This window comes from Protomyctophum parallelum (genome assembly GCF_964188405.1).
Source record: "Protomyctophum parallelum genome assembly, chromosome: 18".
Taxonomy (NCBI): Eukaryota; Metazoa; Chordata; class Actinopteri; order Myctophiformes; family Myctophidae; genus Protomyctophum; species Protomyctophum parallelum.
Genome location: NC_139716.1, coordinates 44,449,521 through 44,471,601, shown reverse-complemented (window position 1 = coordinate 44,471,601; position 22,081 = coordinate 44,449,521). Strand labels below are relative to the sequence as shown.

General features: G+C 47.5%; 1 protein-coding gene across 1 annotated transcript in view; it reads right to left on the bottom strand.

Annotated features, from left to right (window-relative positions):
• The window catches only part of LOC310876161 (protein lifeguard 2-like), a gene marked incomplete at both ends in the record, with an annotated part of 14,304 nt that extends 8,966 nt beyond the window's left edge, over positions 1–5,338 (bottom strand). Inside the window, one exon of the mRNA XM_083789606.1 lies at positions 5,304–5,338. Within this exon, the coding sequence (XP_083645732.1) occupies positions 5,304–5,338 (35 nt within the window). The remainder of the gene's footprint in view (positions 1–5,303) is intronic.
• Between the last annotated feature and the right edge of the window lie 16,743 nt (positions 5,339–22,081).

Here is a 22,081-nt window from a genome sequence, read left to right as displayed (position 1 = left end):
GTTTCCACTGAGCCCTGCCCCTCTCTCCCTCTCTCTCTCTCTCTCTCTCTCTCTCTCTCTCTCTCTCTCTATCTCTCTCTCTCTCTCTCTCTCTCTCTCTCTCCCTCTCTCTCTCTCTCTCTCCCTCTCTCTCTCTCTCTCTCTCTCTCTCTCTCTCTCTCTCTCTCTCTGCATTCTGTAGGGAGGTTACATCAGGACACCAGAAGGGAAGGGAACTTCCCCCCTCTGTGGCCTCCTTCCCCTCCCTCCCCTCCCCCTCCCCCTCCTCTCTCTCCCTCCCTCCTCCCCTCCCCCCCCCCCTCTTTCCCTCCCTCCCTTTCTATCCTCTCTCTCTCTCTCTCCTCAGATCTTCAGCACTAATCTAACTAATCTGATCCATTGTGTGTTTTAGTCTTCATGAAGCAACAACCGCAACCCGGACCTTCATGTCAACCAACGTAAAGCTATTATATGCATTGTTTACACTAATGCATGTGTGTGTGTGTACAATACATGCTAGCTTGAAGGCTGTGGCTCAGGAGGTAGAGCAGGTCGTCCAATGACCCCTCGGTCCTCCTCCTCCTCCTCCTGTCCACATGTGGACGTGTCCTTGAGCGAGACACTGATCCCTACGTCACCTCCAATGAGACACTGAACCCTACGTCACCTCCAATGAGACACTGAACCCTACGTCACCTCCAATGAGACACTGGACCCTACGTCGCCTCCAATGAGACACTGGACCCTACGTCGCCTCCAATGAGACACTGAACCCTACGTCGCCTCCAATGAGACACTGAACCCTACGTCGCCTCCAATGAGACACTGAACCCTACGTCACCTCCAATGAGACACTGAACCCTACATCACCTCTAATGAGACACTGAACCCTACGTCACCTCCTATGAGACACTGATCCCTACATCACCTCTAATGAGACACTGAACCCTACGTCACCTCCAATGAGACACTGAACCCTACGTCACCTCCAATGAGACACTGAACCCTACGTCGCCTCCAATGAGACACTGAACCCTACGTCGCCTCCAATGAGACACTGGACCCTACGTCACCTCCAATGAGACACTGAACCCTATGTCGCCTCCAATGAGACACTGGACCCTACGTCGCCTCCAATGAGACACTGGACCCTACGTCACCTCCTATGAGACACTGGACCCTACGTCACCTCCAATGAGACACTGAACCCTACATCGCCTCTAATGAGACACTGAACCCTACGTCGCCTCCAATGAGACACTGAACCCTACATCGCCTCTAATGAGACACTGAACCCTACATCGCCTCTAATGAGACACTGAACCCTACGTCACCTCCTATGAGACACTGGACCCTACGTCACCTCCAATGAGACACTGAACCCTACATCGCCTCTAATGAGACACTGGACCCTACGTCACCTCCAATGAGACACTGAACCCCACACTGCCTCCAATGAGACACTGGACCCTACGTCACCTCCAATGAGACACTGAACCCTACATCGCCTCTAATGAGACACTGAACCCTACATCACCTCCAATGAGACACTGAACCCCACTCTGCCTCCAATGAGACACTGAACCCCACTCTGCCTCCAATGAGACACTGAACCCCACTCTGCCTCCAATGAGACACTGAACCCTACGTCACCTCCAATGAGACACTGATCCCTACATCGCCTCTAATGAGACACTGAACCCCACCCTGCCTCCAATGAGACACTGAACCCTACGTCACCTCCAATGAGACACTGAACCCTACGTCACCTCCAATGAGACACTGAACCCTACGTCACCTCCAATGAGACACTGAACCCTACGTCGCCTCCAATGAGACACTGAACCCTACGTCGCCTCCAATGAGACACTGGACCCTACGTCACCTCCAATGAGACACTGGACCCTACGTCACCTCCAATGAGACACTGAACCCTACGTCACCTCCAATGAGACACTGAACCCTACGTCGCCTCCAATGAGACACTGAACCCTACGTCGCCTCCAATGAGACACTGGACCCTACGTCACCTCCAATGAGACACTGGACCCTACGTCACCTCCAATGAGACACTGAACCCCACACTGCCTACAATGAGACACTGAACCCCACACTGCCTCCAATGAGACACTGAACCCCACCCTGCCTCCAATGAGACACTGAACCCCACACTGCCTCCAATGAGACACTGAACCCCACACTGCCTCCAATGAGACACTGAACCCCACACTGCCTCCAATGAGACACTGAACCCTACGTCACCTCCAATGAGACACTGAACCCTACGTCGCCTCCAATGAGACACTGAACCCTACGTCGCCTCCAATGAGACACTGAACCCTACGTCGCCTCCAATGAGACACTGGACCCTACGTCACCTCCAATGAGACACTGGACCCTACGTCACCTCCAATGAGACACTGAACCCCACACTGCCTACAATGAGACACTGAACCCCACACTGCCTCCAATGAGACACTGAACCCCACCCTGCCTCCAATGAGACACTGAACCCCACACTGCCTCCAATGAGACACTGAACCCCACACTGCCTCCAATGAGACACTGAACCCCACACTGCCTCCAATGAGACACTGAACCCCACCCTGCCTCCAATGAGACACTGAACCCCACACTGCCTCCAATGAGAAACTGAACCCCACACTGTCTCCAATGAGACACTGAACCCCACTGCCTCCAATGAGACACTGAACCCCACACTGCCTCCAATGAGACAGTGAACCCCACACTGCCTCCAATGAGACACTGAACCCCACCCTGCCTCCAATGAGACACTGAACCCCACCCTGCCTCCAATGAGACACTGAACCCCACACTGTCTCCAATGAGACACTGAACCCCACACTGTCTCCAATGAGACACTGAACCCCACACTGCCTCCAATGAGACACTGAACCCCACCCTGCCTCCAATGAGACACTGACCCCCACACTGCCTCCAATGAGACACTGAACCCCACCCTGCCTCCAATGAGACACTGAACCCCACCCTGCCTCCAATGAGACACTGACCCCCACACTGCCTCCAATGAGACACTGAACCCCACCCTGCCTCCAATGAGACACTGAACCCCACACTGTCTACAATGAGACACTGAACCCCACCCTGCCTCCAATGAGACACTGAACCCTACATCGCCTCCAATGAGACACTGAACCCTACACTGCCTCCAATGAGACACTGAACCCCACACTGTCTCCAATGAGACACTGAACCTCACCCTGCCTCCAATGAGACACTGAACCCCACACTGCCTCCAATGAGACACTGAATCCCACACTGCCTCCAATGAGACACTGAACCCCACACTGCCTCCAATGAGACACTGAACCCAACCCTGCCTCCAATGAGACACTGACCCCCACACTGCCTCCAATGAGACACTGAACCCCACCCTGCCTCCAATGAGACACTGAACCCCACCCTGCCTCCAATGAGACACTGACCCCCACACTGCCTCCAATGAGACACTGAACCCCACCCTGCCTCCAATGAGACACTGAACCCCACACTGTCTACAATGAGACACTGAACCCCACCCTGCCTCCAATGAGACACTGAACCCTACATCGCCTCCAATGAGACACTGAACCCTACACTGCCTCCAATGAGACACTGAACCCCACACTGTCTCCAATGAGACACTGAACCCCACCCTGCCTCCAATGAGACACTGAACCCCACCCTGCCTCCAATGAGACACTGAACCCCACCCTGCCTCCAATGAGACACTGAACCCCACCCTGCCTCCAATGAGACACTGAACCCCACCCTGCCTCCAATGAGACACTGAACCTCACCCTGCCTCCAATGAGACACTGAACCCCACACTGCCTCCAATGAGACACTGAACCCCACACTGCCTCCAATGAGACACTGAACCCCACACTGCCTCCAATGAGACACTGAACCTCACCCTGCCTCCAATGAGACACTGAACCCCACACTGCCTCCAATGAGACACTGAATCCCACACTGCCTCCAATGAGACACAGAACCCCACCCTGCCTCCAATGAGACACTGAACCCCACCCTGCCTCCAATGAGACACTGAACCCCACACTGCCTCCAATGAGACACTGAACCCCACACTGCCTCCAATGAGACACTGAACCCCACACTGCCTCCAATGAGACACTGAACCCCACCCTGCCTCCAATGAGACACTGAACCCCACCCTGCCTCCAATGAGACACTGAACCCCACCCTGCCTCCAATGAGACACTGAACCCTAATCGCCTCCAATGAGACACTGAACCCCACCCTGCCTCCAATGAGACACTGAACCCCACCCTGCCTCCAATGAGACACTGAACCCCACCCTGCCTCCAATGAGACACTGAACCCCACACTGCCTCCAGTGAGACACTGAACCCCACCCTAACCCTCCAATGAGACACTGAACCCCACCCTGCCTCCAATGAGACACTGAACCCCACCCTGCCTCCAATGAGACACTGAACCCCACACTGCCTCCAATGAGACACTGAACCCCACACTGCCTCCAATGAGACACTGAACCCCACACTGCCTCCAATGAGACACTGAACCCCACACTGCCTCCAATGAGACACTGAACCCCACACTGCCTCCAATGAGACACTGAACCCCACACTGCCTCCAATGAGACACTGAACCCCACCCTGCCTCCAATGAGACACTGAACCCCACCCTGCCTCCAATGAGACACTGAACCCCACCCTGCCTCCAATGAGACACTGAACCCCACCCTGCCTCCAATGAGACACTGAACCCCACCCTGCCTCCAATGAGACACTGAACCCCACCCTGCCTCCAATGAGACACTGAACCCCACACTGCCTCCAATGAGACACTGAACCCCACCCTGCCTCCAATGAGACACTGAACCCCACCCTGCCTCCAATGAGACACTGAACCCCACCCTGCCTCCAATGAGACACTGAACCCCACCCTGCCTCCAATGAGACACTGAACCCCACCCTGCCTCCAATGAGACACTGAACCCTTGGTGTACTCAACATGTCCGGGTTCACAATGGGGCTCTATATGGGCTGGCTAATATAGACTATTATGGAATAACAATATGAACCTTTTAAAACTCAGTGATAACTAATAACGTCATTCGATTTTTCTTGTATTTAATAACCGTGCAATGACATATTCAGTGTGTTTGCCGGTGGATTTTCATACCGTAGAAGAATGAATGGAATCCATTGGACTTCCTCGAAAGTCAGACATTAAACTTTGCCTTTGGGGGAAAAGTTTGGCAGTAAAGAGTCAAGTATAACCGGCGTCGTCTTCACCCACCGAGCCAAACATACCAGACTAACTGGAACGCTACTTTTACTACTTCCATTTTTCCATTTTCACAGTTTCACTGAGCCGTGTCTGACACTAGAGCCTCCTAGCCTCACTGAGGGCAGGTGTTTTACTAGCATCCTCACTGAGCACACTGACTACACAGAGATGACCAACGTTAAAGATGGAGTGCCACAGTTTTTGTATTTTTCCAGTTTTTCATGTGTCTATGAGGTGACAGTCCTACTTCATTAGACACCCTGGAGTCTACTGTATGTGTCTATGAGGTGACAGTACTTCATTAGACACCCTGGAGTCTACTGTATGTGTCTATGAGGTGACAGTACTTCATTAGACACCCTGGAGTCTACTGTATGTGTCTATGAGGTGACAGTACTTCATTAGACACCCTGGAGTCTACTGTATGTGTCTATGAGGTGACAGTCCTACTTCATTAGACACCCTGGAGTCTACTGTATGTGTCTATGAGGTGACAGTACTTCATTAGACACCCTGGAGTCTACTGTATGTGTCTATGAGGTGACAGTACTTCATTAGACACCCTGGAGTCTACTGTATGTGTCTATGAGGTGACAGTACTTCATTAGACACCCTGGAGTCTACTGTATGTGTCTATGAGGTGACAGTACTTCATTAGACACCCTGGAGTCTACTGTATGTGTCTATGAGGTGACAGTACTTCATTAGACACCCTGGAGTCTACTGTATGTGTCTATGAGGTGACAGTACTTCATTAGACACCCTGGAGTCTACTGTATGTGTCTATGAGGTGACAATCCTACTTCATTAGATACCCTGGAGTCTACTGTATGTGTCTATGAGGTGACAGTACTTCATTAGACACCCTGGAGTCTACTGTATGTGTCTATGAGGTGACAGTACTTCATTAGACACCCTGGAGTCTACTGTATGTGTCTATGAGGTGACAGTACTTCATTAGACACCCTGGAGTCTACTGTATGTGTCTAAGAGGTGACAGTACTTCATTAGACACCCTGGAGTCTACTGTATGTGTCTATGAGGTGACAGTACTTCATTAGACACCCTGGAGTCTACTGTATGTGTCTATGAGGTGAGAGTACTTCATTAGACACCCTGGAGTCTACTGTATGTGTCTATGAGGTGACAGTACTTCATTAGACACCCTGGAGTCTACTGTCTATGAGGTGACAGTACTTCATTAGACACCCTGGAGTCTACTGTATGTGTCTATGAGGTGACAGTACTTCATTAGACACCCTGGAGTCTACTGTATGTGTCTATGAGGTGACAGTACTTCATTAGACACCCTGGAGTCTACTGTATGTGTCTATGAGGTGACAGTACTTCATTAGCCACCCTGGAGTCTACTGTATGTGTCTATGAGGTGACAGTACTTCATTAGACACCCTGGAGTCTACTGTATGTGTCTATGAGGTGACAGCACTTCATTAGACAACCTGTAGTCTACTGTATGTGTCTATGAGGTGACAGTACTTCATTAGACACCCTGGAGTCTACTGTATGTGTCTATGAGGTGACAGTACTTCATTAGACACCCTGGAGTCTACTGTATGTGTCTATGAGGTGACAGTACTTCATTAGACACCCTGGAGTCGTTTTCATGTGCAGTGGTGTATTAACTTTGTATTTAGGGTTTCTTCCTGGAGGCTGAACCCTTGTCAGTCAAACGGGCCAATGAAGTAAACAGTAATATAGAAGAGCACTAGTATGAAGTATAGGCTGTACTCACGGCTGGCAGAGCGTTGCCAGGTCCTGGTCGGTGGTCCCAGGATGCAGCCCTCGGAGGTACAGGTTGGTCTTACTCAGCTGCTCCATTCCCCCTCCCCCGCCCCCGCCGGTGCTGCTACTGCTGTGGTTGGGACTGGGGGGCGCCACCTGCAGGCCGGAGGACACATAGGTCTGCTGCATGGGAGGATGAGGAGGAGGAGGAGGAGGAGGAGGAGGAGGAGGAGGAGGAGGAGAGATACGTTTAGTTTGGCTAAAAGACCGTCAAACTCATCTCCTGGTTCTAAAGTCACTGACGTCACTCGCTCATCCCCTGGTTCTAAAGTCCTGACGTCACTCGCTCATCCCCTGGTTCTAAAGTCCTGACGTCACTCGCTCATCCCCTGGTTCTAAAGTCACTGACGTCACTCGCTCATCCCCTGGTTCTAAAGTCCTGACGTCACTCGCTCATCCCCTGGTTCTAAAGTCCTGACGTCACTCGCTCATCCCCTGGTTCTAAAGTCCTGACGTCACTCGCTCATCCCCTGGTTCTAAAGTCCTGACGTCACTCGCTCATCCCCTGGTTCTAAAGTCACTGACGTCACTCGCTCATCCCCTGGTTCTAAAGTCCTGACGTCACTCGCTCATCCCCTGGTTCTAAAGTCACTGACGTCACTCGCTCATCCCCTGGTTCTAAAGTCTCTGATGTCACTCGCTCATCCCCTGGTTCTAAAGTCCTGACGTCACTCACTCGTCCCCTGGTTCTAAAGTCACTGACGTCACTCGCTCATCCCCTGGTTCTAAAGTCACTGACGTCACTCGCTCATCCCCTGGTTCTAAAGTCCTGACGTCACTCGCTCGTCCCCTGGTTCTAAAGTCCTGACGTCACTCGCTCATCCCCTGGTTCTAAAGTCCTGACGTCACTCGCTCATCCCCTGGTTCTAAAGTCCTGACGTCACTCGCTCGTCCCCTGGTTCTAAAGTCACTGATGTCACTCGCTCGTCCCCTGGTTCTAAAGTCCTGACGTCACTCGCTCGCCCCCTGGTTCTAAAGTCCTGACGTCACTCGCTCGTCCCCTGGTTCTAAAGTCCTGACGTCACTCGCTCGCCCCCTGGTTCTAAAGTCCTGACGTCACTCGCTCGTCCCCTGGTTCTAAAGTCCTGACGTCACTCGCTCCTCCCCTGGTTCTAAAGTCCTGACGTCACTCGCTCGTCCCCTGGTTCTAAAGTCACCGACGTCACTCGCTCATCCCCTGGTTCTAAAGTCTCTGATGTCACTCGCTCATCCCCTGGTTCTAAAGTCCTGACGTCACTCACTCGTCCCCTGGTTCTAAAGTCACTGACGTCACTCGCTCATCCCCTGGTTCTAAAGTCACTGACGTCACTCGCTCATCCCCTGGTTCTAAAGTCCTGACGTCACTCGCTCGTCCCCTGGTTCTAAAGTCCTGACGTCACTCGCTCATCCCCTGGTTTTAAAGTCACTGACGTCACTCGCTCATCCCCTGGTTCTAAAGTCCTTGGGGAGTATAGTGAATACCAATGATAAAGTAGCCAGTAGGCCTACCAATTAAAAGGTGAGTATAGTGAATACCAATGATAAAGTAGGCCTACCAATTTAGGATATTGTTTACTAATGAAGTAGCCTACATTGTTTCGGTACTTTGGTGTTTAAACTTTTAGCATTCCTACTTTCTCTAGTGTTAACTCTACACAACTATCCTCTCTCTCTCTCTCTCTCTCTCTCTCTCTCTCTCTCTCTCTCTCTCTCTCTCTCTCTCAATCCAATTTAAATTAAGGTGAAGTAAACGTAAAATGCACTAAATTGCGGTGAGTCGGTGAACTGGAGAGTTCTCTGGATACCGACGTTCCACTGCATTGATAAACGAGGACCATGGAGTGGATTCCAGACTACACTACGCCTCGCAGGAGGTAAGGAAAGGAAAGGTACCATGTTTACCCAGGGTAACTGGACTAAGGAAAGGAAAGGTACTATGTTTACCCAGGGTAACTGGACTAAGGAAAGGAAAGGTACTATGTTTACCCAGGGTAACTGGACTAAGGAAAGGAAAGGTACTATGTTTACCCAGGGTAACTGTACTAAGGAAAGGAAAGGTACCATGTTTACCCAGGGTAACTGGACTAAGGAAAGGAAAGGTACTATGTTTACCCAGGGTAACTGGACTAAGGAAAAGGAAAGGTACTATGTTTACCCAGGGTAACTGGACTAAGGAAAGGAAAGGTACTATGTTTACCCAGGGTAACTGGACTATAAGGAAAGGAAAGGTACTATATGTTTGCCCAGGGTAACTGGTCTAAGGAAAGGAAAGGTACCATGTTTACCCAGGGTAACTGGACTATAAGGAAAGGAAAGGTACTATGTTTACCCAGGGTAACTGGACTAAGGAAAGGAAAGGTACTATGTTTACCCAGGGTAACTGGACTAAGGAAAGGAAAGGTACTATATGTTTACCCAGGGTAACTGGACTAAGGACAGGAAAGGTACTATGTTTACCCAGGGTAACTGGACTAAGGAAAAGGAAAGGTACTATGTTTACCCAGGGTAACTGGACTAAGGAAAGGAAAGGTACTATGTTTACCCAGGGTAACTGGACTAAGGAAAGGAAAGGTACTATGTTTACCCAGGGTAACTGGACTAAGGAAAGGAAAGGTACTATGTTTACCCAGGGTAACTGGACTATAAGGAAAGGAAAGGTACTATGTTTACCCAGGGTAACTGGACTAAGGAAAGGAAAGGTACTATGTTTACCAAGGGTAACTGGACTAAGCTCAAGAACTTGTTTACAGCCAGGCCCTGCTCATAGAACATTTCATGGTAGGGGTTCAATGCCTTGTCCAAGGGCACTTCAGCGGTGGTAATTTTAACGTGCCGGTCCGGGGATACGAACTATAGCGACCTTCCCGATATCAAGACCGCTCCGCAAACCGTTGGGCCACCGCTGCCTTTAGGTCAAAGCCAGGCCAACTGTCCTCGGCTCTGGCCTCTAAACAAACTGTGAACAGGACATGCTGTTGCTCAACAACAGCAACGCACTTATTATGAGATTGTGACATTTTTTTGGATTAAAAAAAATAAATCACAAGGTATGAAAAACAGAAACCCAAAGCATTTCACAACGACTGCCTGACCCTAAATATACAGTGTTCTGTGTGTGTGTGTGTGTGTGTGTGTGTGTGTGTGTGTGTGTGTGTGTGTGTGTGTGTGTGTGTGTGTGTGTGTGTGTGTGTGTGTGTGTGTGTGTGTGTGTGTGTGTGTGTGTGTGCACACGGGGTTGGGGGGGGGATTTGCTGTTGATTTGACAAGAATTCCTACCAAATAAATAAATAAAAAGTGGTGCAATTACTGTGTTTTTCCCAAAAATGACGCTCATGTACCAACCATGAGGCAGAGAGATGAGAGACCGGGGACCTGCACACATAGACATCAGAGGGGGCTTCAGCCCCTGCCCTTTTACCCCGTCTGTAAAACAACTGCCATTTTACCCGTCTGTAAAACAACTGCCCTTTACCCCGTCTGTAAAACAACTGCCCTTTTACCCCGTCTGTAAAACAACTGCCCTTTTACCCCGTCTGTAAAACAACTGCCCTTTTACCCGTCTGTAAAACAACTGCCCTTTTACCCCTCTGTAAAACAACTGCCCTTTACCCCGTCTGTAAAACAACTGCCCTTTTACCCGTCTGTAAAACAACTGCCCTTTACCCCGTCTGTAAAACAACTGCCCTTTTACCCCGTCTGTAAAACAACTGCCCTTTTACCCCGTCTGTAAAACAACTGCCCTTTTACCCGTCTGTAAAACAACTGCCCTTTACCCCGTCTGTAAAACAACTGCCTTTTACCCCGTCTGTAAAACAACTGCCCTTTTACCCCGTCTGTAAAACAACTGCCCTTTACCCCGTCTGTAAAACAACTGCCCTTTACCCCGTCTGTAAAACAACTGCCCTTTACCCCGTCTGTAAAACAACTGCCCTTTACCCCGTCTGTAAAACAACTGCCCTTTTACCCCGTCTGTAAAACAACTGCCCTTTACCCCGTCTGTAAAACAACTGCCCTTTTACCCGTCTGTAAAACAACTGCCCTTTTACCCGTCTGTAAAACAACTGCCCTTTTACCCGTCTGTAAAACAACTGCCCTTTTACCCGTCTGTAAAACAACTGCCCTTTACCCTGTCTGTAAAACAACTGCCCTTTTACCAGTCTGTAAAACAACTGCCCTTTACCCCGTCTGTAAAACAACTGCCCTTTACCCGTCTGTAAAACAACTGCCCTTTACCCCGTCTGTAAAACAACTGCCCTTTACCCCGTCTGTAAAACAACTGCCCTTTTACCCGTCTGTAAAACAACTGCCCTTTTACCCCGTCTGTAAAACAACTGCCCTTTTACCCGTCTGTAAAACAACTGCCCTTTACCCCGTCTGTAAAACAACTGCCCTTTACCCCGTCTGTAAAACAACTGCCCTTTTACCCTTCTGTAAAACAACTGCCCTTTACCCCGTCTGTAAAACAACTGCCCTTTACCCCGTCTGTAAAACAACTGCCCTTTTACCCGTCTGTAAAACAACTGCCCTTTTACCCGTCTGTAAAACAACTGCCCTTTTACCCGTCTGTAAAACAACTGCCCTTTTACCCGTCTGTAAAACAACTGCCCTTTTACCCGTCTGTAAAACAACTGCCCTTTTACCCGTCTGTAAAACAACTGCCCTTTTACCCGTCTGTAAAACAACTGCCCTTTTACCCGTCTGTAAAACAACTGCCCTTTTACCCGTCTGTAAAACAACTGCCCTTTTATCAGTCTGTAAAACAACTGCCCTTTTACCCGTCTGTAAAACAACTGCCCTTTTACCCGTCTGTAAAACAACTGCCCTTTACCCCGTCTGTAAAACAACTGCCCTTTTACCCGTCTGTAAAACAACTGCCCTTTTACCCGTCTGTAAAACAACTGCCCTTTTACCCGTCTGTAAAACAACTGCCCTTTTACCCCGTCTGTAAAACAACTGCCCTTTTACCCGTCTGTAAAACAACTGCCCTTTTACCCCGTCTGTAAAACAACTGCCCTTTTACCCGTCTGTAAAACAACTGCCCTTTTACCCCGTCTGTAAAACAACTGCCCTTTACCCCGTCTGTAAAACAACTGCCCTTTTACCCCGTCTGTAAAACAACTGCCCTTTACCCCGTCTGTAAAACAACTGCCCCTTTACCCGTCTGTAAAACAACTGCCCTTTTACCCGTCTGTAAAACAACTGCCCTTTTACCCGTCTGTAAAACAACTGCCCCTTTACCCGTCTGTAAAACAACTGCCCTTTTACCCGTCTGTAAAACAACTGCCCTTTTACCCGTCTGTAAAACAACTGCCCTTTACCCCGTCTGTAAAACAACTGCCCTTTTACCCGTCTGTAAAACAACTGCCCTTTACCCCGTCTGTAAAACAACTGCCCTTTTACCCGTCTGTAAAGTGAAAATGAAGTAGCCTACATTGTTTCGGTACTTTGGTGTTTAAACTTTTAGCATTCCTACTTTCTCTAGTGTTAACTCTAAACAACTATCCTCTCTCTCTCTCTCTCTCTCTCTCTTTCTCTCTCTCTCTCTTTCTCTCTCAATCCAATTTAAATGAAGGTGAAGTAAACGTAAAATGCACTAAATTGCGTCTGTAAAACAACTGCCCTTTACCCCGTCTGTAAAACAACTGCCCTTTTACCAGTCTGTAAAACAACTGCCCTTTACCCCGTCTGTAAAACAACTGCCCTTTTACCCCGTCTGTAAAACAACTGCCCTTTACCCCGTCTGTAAAACAACTGCCCTTTTACCCGTCTGTAAAACAACTGCCCTTTTACCCGTCTGTAAAACAACGGGTCCCTTTTACCCGTCTGTAAAACAACTGCCCTTTTACCCGTCTGTAAAACAACTGCCCTTTTACCCGTCTGTAAAACAACTGCCCTTTTACCCGTCTGTAAAACAACTGCCCTTTTACCCGTCTGTAAAACAACTGCCCTTTTACCCGTCTGTAAAACAACTGCCCTTTTACCCGTCTGTAAAACAACTGCCGCTTTTACCCTTCTGTAAAACAACTGCCCTTTTACCCGTCTGTAAAACAACTGCCCTTTTACCTGTCTGTAAAACAACTGCCCTTTTACCCATCTGTAAAACAACTGCCGCTTTTACCCGTCTGTAAAACAACTGCCCTTTTACCCGTCTGTAAAACAACTGCCCTTTACCCCGTCTGTAAAACAACTGCCGCTTTTACCCGTCTGTAAAACAACTGCCCTTTTACCCGTCTGTAAAACAACTGCCCTCTCCAGACCACGAATGCAGCGTTTACTACATGGTGAAAGAAACGCTAAATCCTCTCCTCTCCTCTCCTCTCCTCTCCTCTCCTCTCCTCTCCTCTCCTCTCCTCTCCTCTCCTCTCCTCTCCATGCCATGCTGGAAGGAGGGCAGTCTCCTGAACTTGAACACAGTATTTCACGTTGACCAAATTAGTTTCTAAATCCATGTCGTTAAACACCTGCATGTCCACTATAGCTAAAGAGTGCTGGGTTGCGCCCCGAAAATAGCAGATCTACGTAAGTTGTGAGCTTGTAGATCTGATATTTTCGTATTTTTTTCTCCCCAAAAGTGTCCTCTTACGGGATTTCATCCGCTGCCTCTCGAACCCAACCAATGGGATTGAAGTCTTCCAGGGCGGCCAATCAAGCACTCGTAAAACCTCAACAACAACACAGCTGGTCCCAAGAAGATTTATTAATAAGGCACTTTTACACACAACAGTGTTGAACCAACACTATGATACTAGTGTGTGTGTGTGTGTGTGTGTGTGTGTGTGTGTGTGTGTGTATGTGTGTGTGTGTGTGTGTGTGTGTGTGTGTGTGTGTGTGTGTGTGTGTGTGTGTGTGTGTGTGTGTGTGTGTGTGTGTGTGTGTGTGTGTGTGAGTGTGCGTACGTGCGTGCGTGCGTTTCTACCCACATACTAAAATAACACCAACACATAATAAACATCCTAAAGTATCAAGCAATAAACTTTACAGAAAGTAAATGCCCAAAGTCGCTTATAATAATAAGAAGACATGGCAACACTTCCTCTAAAGAATGAACCCCCCCCCCCCCCCACGATGTGTTTGTTCATGTTCACACGACACGCTCTGCTCTAATCTACCTCTCTCTCTCTCTCTCTCTCTCTCTCTCTCTCTCTCTCTCTCTCTCTCTCTATGTCTCTCTATCTCTCTCTCTCTCTCTCTCTCTCTCTCTCTCTCTCTCTCTCTCTATGTCTCTCTATCTCTCTCTCTCTCTCTCTCTCTCTCTCTCTCTCTCTCTCTCTCTCTCTATGTCTCTCTATCTCTCTCTCTCTCTCTCTCTCTCTCTCTCTCTCTCTCTCTCTCTCTCTCTCTATCTCTCTATCTCTCTCTCTCTCTCTCTCTCTCTCTCTCTCTCTCTCTCTCTCTCTCTCTCTCTATGTCTCTCTCTCTCTCTCTCTCTCTCTCTCTATGTGTCTCTCTCTCTCTCTCTCTCTCTCTCTCTCTCTCTATGTCTCTCTCTCTCTCTCTCTCTCTCTCTCTCTCCCTGTGTGAACTTAGAAAACACAGACACGCTTTCTTGGAAGGAACCTTCCAAGAAAGCGCCAAAACCCAGGCCAGGCTCCTCCCCCTGGAGACAGGCTCCTCCCCCTGGAGTAGTACAGACAGACAGACAGACAGACAGACAGACAGACAGACAGACAGACAGACAGACAGTGCCTAATTTAATTACCCCTTCACCCATTTGCCTTTTTTTTTTAACTATTTAAAAAAAACATTTTTGAATAGTTCAAATAGCCGATCTACAAGCTCACAACAGTTTAGGCATAAGAGGTAAAGGCGATGGTGAAATGAGTGTATGTGCGTGCGTGTGTGCGTGCGTGCGTGCTGCAACCACAGAAACTCCAGTTGGCTCCAAACATAAATTAGTTTAAAAGTCATATTTTGACCCTTAATCCATAGTTTAGCACTCTAAAGAGCGTCGCAGTCCGGTCCCGCCCCCTTTCATGACGACGCCAGGCCCAGGAACTGATTCCTGGGCCTCAGGATACAGTGATGTATCCTGAGGTCAACGGGGTTTCGGGTCTTCCAACATCACACCCCTCACTCAGGCGACCCAGCCGGGAGTGATCAAGTCTCGTTTTACGTCCCAGTAGCTACCCTCGATCAGACCCACTAGGGCAAGACCAGGGCCACACAATCCATTGGAACTACTCCAGAACTACTCTGCCAGTGCTGGGAGGTACACTCCTGGCGCTGGGAGGTACACTCCTGGCGCTGGGAGGTACACTCCTGGCGCTGGGAGGTACACTCCTGGCGCTGGGAGGTACACTCCTGGCGCTGGGAGGTACACTCCTGGCGCTGGGAGGTACACTTCTGGCGCTGGGAGGTACACTCCTGGCGCTGGGAGGTACACTCCTGGCGCTGGAAGGTACACTCCTGGCGCTGGGAGGTACACTTCTGGCGCTGGGAGGTACACTCCTGGCGCTGGGAGGTACACTCCTGGCGCTGGGAGGTACACTCCTGGCGCTGGGAGGTACACTCCTGGCGCTGGGAGGTACACTCCTGGCGCATTGGAATCATGTGGTCATTTCAGGATCAGGTATACTGTTAATTAATGCCCCCCAAACAAAATCACACTCATGTGAAGTGAGGGGCGTGCAGCGAGGGCAGTGGGCTATTTATATCAGCCAGGTGACGTCTTACGTTGTCATTTACCGCCCTGAACAAACATTAAAAGTCCATAGACTTGGCTGGGATAGGGAATTTATAATTAGGCTCTAAACAAAACATGAATTAAAGTCCATATACTCGGCTGGCCTATGACGTAATGTCTGGAAGCCATGAGGGTCTAGCGCCGCTCAGAAAGAAAAGAAAAACCCACTGGTGACGTCATGTGGCAAGCAAGTCTATGGACTTTGAATATTTGCTGTAAGCAGTGACGTGGGCAGCCAACGTGGGGGCCCCCTCACTCACTTCACATGAGTGTGATTTTGAATATTCAACGTAAATAAATGTTACACTGTAACTGATTGTACTGTACGGTTACAGTAAAAGTACTCGCAGCACATGACGCCTGCAATCTACTGTAATTCATTTTACAGCAGATGTATACCGTTTTATCACCAGTATGTTTTACCGTCAAGGCTGTTTAACCCATTCTGACCTGAGATCAGATTCTATAAATGTCTTCTAAATCCCGACAGTTTTCTGAAAAAGCTATGTTTCTATGTCAGTCGCTCTTCCATTTGAACACCGAGTGGCGCGCTATGAGCTTGTAGATCTGCTATTTTTCAATAGCTAAAGCATAACATAATGCTAACAATGCTAGCACCCCCTAGTGTCTATCTGTGCACGCCACTGTTGCTGTCGAACCGTTCTCAAACAGCAGGTTTTGTGTATCTGGGTGTGTATTTGGGTGTGTATCTGGGTGTGTATCTGGGTGTCGTTGCACATGTTGTTGTTGTCGTTGTGTCGTTGTTGTGTCGTTTTGTCTTTGTTGACGTTGTGTCTGGGTGTCGTTGCACATGTTGTTGTTGTCGGTGGAAGCAAAGCGTTGAGCGGCCGGGCGACCGACCCGGCTGCTGTTTTTTTTGTGGGTTTTTTTGGATCAAAGCGAATCACCAGCCGAGTGTCGGGACGCGTTGTTCTCGCTCGCACATTCTTTACGAGAGGAGCGCCAAGTCACACGCACCCGCACACACACACACAGTCACACACACACACACACACACACACACACACACACACACACACACACACACACACACACACAGTCACACACACACACACACACACACACACACACACACACACACACACAGTCACACACACACACACACAGTGTCACACACACACACACACACACACACACACACACACACACACACACACACAGTCACACACACACACACACACACACACACACACACACACACACACACACACACACACACACACAGTCACACACAGTCACACACACACACACACACACACACACACACACAGTCACACACACACACACACACACACACACACACACACACACATGCCAAGTCCCAGCCCCTGTGTGTGCCAGACTGGAGAGAGAGAGTGAGAGAGTGAGAGAGAGAGAGAGAGAGAGAGTGAGAGAGAGAGAGAGAGAGAGAGAGAGACAGAGAGAGAGAGAGGGAACACATCATTACATTAGCACCCTTTAATTCACCATATCGCCGTGCCTTGCGCACGCACACACGCACGCACACACGCACGCACACACGCACGCACGCACGCACGCACGCACGCACGCACGCACGCACGCACGCACACACACACACACACACACACACACACACACACACACACACACACACACACACAGTCACACACACACACACACACACACACACACACACACACACACACGCGTTGTAGTTGTTTACTCTTAAAAAACATTCCTTCGTGCCGCATGGTAGTTTAGCACCTGCATGTGATTGGTGTGTTGGTTTAATTGTGTTGTTTTGGGGCGGGGCCTATTGTGTTGTTTTGGGGCGGGGCCTATTGTCTTGTTTTGGGGCGGGGCCTATTGTGTTGTTTTGGGGCGGGGCCTATTGTGTTGTTTTGGGGCGGGGCCTATTGTGTTGTTTTGGGGCGGGGTCTATTGTCTTGTTTTGGGGCGGGGTCTATTGTGTTGTTTTGGGGCGGGGTCTATTGTGTTGTTTTGGGGCGGGGCCTGTTGTGTTGTTTTGGGGCGGGGCCTATTGTCTTGTTTTGGGGCGGGGTCTATTGTGTTGTTTTGGGGCGGGGCCTGTTGTGTTGTTTTGGGGCGGGGCCTATTGTCTTGTTTTGGGGCGGGGTCTATTGTGTTGTTTTGGGGCGGGGCCTATTGTGTTGTTTTGGGGCGGGGCCTATTGTGTTGTTTTGGGGCGGGGTCTATTGTGTTGTTTTGGGGCGGGGCCTGTTGTGTTGTTTTGGGGCGGGGCCTATTGTCTTGTTTTGGGGCGGGGCCTATTGTGTTGTTTTGGGGCGGGGCCTATTGTGTTGTTTTGGGGCGGGGTCTATTGTCTTGTTTTGGGGCGGGGCCTATTGTCTTGTTTTGGGGCGGGGCCTATTGTCTTGTTTTGGGGCGGGGCCTATTGTGTTGTTTTGGGGCGGGGTCTGTTGTGTTGTGTTTTTTTATACAACATACATGTTGTATAAAAAAAGAATAGCAGACCTGATCTGCTATTTTTCAATAGCTAAAGTATAACTCCACTGTTACGTTCTTAGTTTATACATGATAAATACTTATATATGTGATGTATGCTTTTGTTTTTACTTAATGTAAGTCGCTCTGGATCAAGAGCGTCTGATAAAATGCCTAAATTGTAAATTGTATAACATAATGCTTAAAACACCAAAAGGAGTTCCCGCCCGGAATGGCTTAACTTCACGAGGATGCTTCCTGTAATGTTCCTGTAATGTTCCTGTAATGTTCCTGTAATGCTTCCTGTAATGTTCCTGTAATGCTTCCTGTAATGTTCCTGTAATGCTTCCTGTAATGTTCCTATAATGTTCCTGTAATGCTTCCTGTAATGTTCCTGTAATGTTCCTGTAATGTTCCTGTAATGTTCCTGTAATGCTTCCTGTAATGTTCCTGTAATGCTTCCTGTAATGCTTCCTGTAATGTTCCTGTAATGTTCCTGTAATGTTCCTGTAATGCTTCCTGTAATGCTTCCTGTAATGTTCCTGTAATGCTTCCTGTAATGTTCCTGTAATGCTTCCTGTAATGTTCCTGTAATGCTTCCTGTAATGCTTCCTGTAATGTTCCTGTAATGTTCCTGTAATGTTCCTGTAATGTTCCTGTAATGTTCCTGTAATGCTTCCTGTAATGTTCCTGTAATGCTTCCTGTAATGTTCCTGTAATGTTCCTGTAATGTTCCTGTAATGTTCCTGTAATGTTCCTGTAATGTTCCTGTAATGCTTCCTGTAATGTTCCTGTAATGCTTCCTGTAATGTTCCTGTAATGCTTCCTGTAATGCTTCCTGTAATGTTCCTGTAATGTTCCTGTAATGTTCCTGTAATGCTTCCTGTAATGCTTCCTGTAATGTTCCTGTAATGCTTCCTGTAATGCTTCCTGTAATGCTTCCTGTAATGTTCCTGTAATGCTTCCTGTAATGCTTCCTGTAATGTTCCTGTAATGCTTCCTGTAATGTTCCTGTAATGTTCCTGTAATGTTCCTGTAATGTTCCTGTAATGTTCCTGTAATGCTTCCTGTAATGTTCCTGTAATGCTTCCTGTAATGTTCCTGTAATGTTCCTGTAATGCTTCCTGTAATGTTCCTGTAATGTTCCTGTAATGTTCCTGTAATGTTCCTGTAATGTTCCTGTAATGCTTCCTGTAATGTTCCTGTAATGCTTCCTGTAATGTTCCTGTAATGCTTCCTGTAATGTTCCTGTAATGTTCCTGTAATGTTCCTGTAATGCTTCCTGTAATGTTCCTGTAATGCTTCCTGTAATGCTTCCTGTAATGTTCCTGTAATGTTCCTGCAATGCTTCCTGTAATGCTTCCTGTAATGTTCCTGTAATGCTTCCTGTAATGTTCCTGTAATGCTTCCTGTAATGTTCCTGTAATGCTTCCTGTAATGTTCCTGTAATGCTTCCTGTAATGCTTCCTGTAATGTTCCTGTAATGTTCCTGTAATGTTCCTGTAATGTTCCTGTAATGTTCCTGTAATGCTTCCTGTAATGTTCCTGTAATGTTCCTGTAATGCTTCCTGTAATGTTCCTGTAATGTTCCTGTAATGTTCCTGTAATGTTCCTGTAATGTTCCTGTAATGCTTCCTGTAATGTTCCTGTAATGTTCCTGTAATGTTCCTGTAATGTTCCTGTAATGCTTCCTGTAATGTTCCTGTAATGTTCCTGTAATGCTTCCTGTAATGTTCCTGTAATGCTTCCTGTAATGTTCCTGTAATGTTCCTGTAATGTTCCTGTAATGTTCCTGTAATGTTCCTGTAATGTTCCTGTAATGCTTCCTGTAATGTTCCTGTAATGCTTCCTGTAATGCTTCCTGTAATGTTCCTGTAATGTTCCTGTAATGCTTCCTGTAATGCTTCCTGTAATGTTCCTGTAATGTTCCTGTAATGCTTCCTGTAATGTTCCTGTAATGTTCCTGTAATGCTTCCTGTAATGTTCCTGTAATGTTCCTGTAATGTTCCTGTAATGTTCCTTTAATGCTTCCTGTAATGTTCCTGTAATGTTCCTGTAATGCTTCCTGTAATGTTCCTGTAATGCTTCCTGTAATGTTCCTGTAATGTTCCTGTAATGTTCCTGTAATGTTCCTGTAATGTTCCTGTAATGCTTCCTGTAATGCTTCCTGTAATGTTCCTGTAATGCTTCCTGTAATGTTCCTGTAATGTTCCTGTAATGCTTCCTGTAATGTTCCTGTAATGTTCCTGTAATGCTTCCTGTAATGCTTCCTGTAATGTTCCTGTAATGCTTCCTGTAATGTTCCTGTAATGCTTCCTGTAATGTTCCTGTAATGTTCCTGTAATGTTCCTGTAATGCTTCCTGTAATGTTCCTGTAATGTTCCTGTAATGTTCCTGTAATGTTCCTGTAATGTTCCTGTAATGTTCCTGTAATGCTTCCTGTAATGCTTCCTGTAATGTTCCTGTAATGTTCCTGTAATGTTCCTGTAATGCTTCCTGTAATGTTCCTGTAATGTTCCTGTAATGCTTCCTGTAATGCTTCCTGTAATGTTCCTGTAATGCTTCCTGTAATGTTCCTGTAATGCTTCCTGTAATGTTCCTGTAATGTTCCTGTAATGTTCCTGTAATGCTTCCTGTAATGCTTCCTGTAATGTTCCTGTAATGCTTCCTGTAATGTTCCTGTAATGCTTCCTGTAATGTTCCTGTAATGCTTCCTGTAATGTTCCTGTAATGCTTCCTGTAATGCTTCCTGTAATGTTCCTGTAATGTTCCTGTAATGTTCCTGTAATGTTCCTGTAATGTTCCTGTAATGCTTCCTGTAATGTTCCTGTAATGCTTCCTGTAATGTTCCTGTAATGTTCCTGTAATGTTCCTGTAATGTTCCTGTAATGCTTCCTGTAATGTTCCTGTAATGCTTCCTGTAATGCTTCCTGTAATGTTCCTGTAATGTTCCTGTAATGCTTCCTGTAATGCTTCCTGTAATGTTCCTGTAATGTTCCTGTAATGCTTCCTGTAATGTTCCTGTAATGTTCCTGTAATGCTTCCTGTAATGTTCCTGTAATGTTCCTGTAATGTTCCTGTAATGCTTCCTGTAATGTTCCTGTAATGTTCCTGTAATGCTTCCTGTAATGTTCCTGTAATGCTTCCTGTAATGCTTCCTGTAATGTTCCTGTAATGTTCCTGTAATGTTCCTGTAATGTTCCTGTAATGTTCCTGTAATGTTCCTGTAATGCTTCCTGTAATGCTTCCTGTAATGTTCCTGTAATGCTTCCTGTAATGTTCCTGTAATGTTCCTGTAATGTTCCTGTAATGTTCCTGTAATGCTTCCTGTAATGCTTCCTGTAATGTTCCTGTAATGCTTCCTGTAATGTTCCTGTAATGCTTCCTGTAATGTTCCTGTAATGTTCCTGTAATGTTCCTGTAATGCTTCCTGTAATGTTCCTGTAATGTTCCTGTAATGTTCCTGTAATGTTCCTGTAATGTTCCTGTAATGCTTCCTGTAATGCTTCCTGTAATGTTCCTGTAATGCTTCCTGTAATGTTCCTGTAATGTTCCTGTAATGCTTCCTGTAATGCTTCCTGTAATGTTCCTGTAATGCTTCCTGTAATGCTTCCTGTAATGTTCCTGTAATGTTCCTGTAATGTTCCTGTAATGCTTCCTGTAATGTTCCTGTAATGCTTCCTGTAATGTTCCTGTAATGCTTCCTGTAATGTTCCTGTAATGCTTCCTGTAATGTTCCTGTAATGTTCCTGTAATGTTCCTGTAATGTTCCTGTAATGTTCCTGTAATGTTCCTGTAATGTTCCTGTAATGCTTCCTGTAATGTTCCTGTAATGCTTCCTGTAATGTTCCTGTAATGCTTCCTGTAATGTTCCTGTAATGCTTCCTG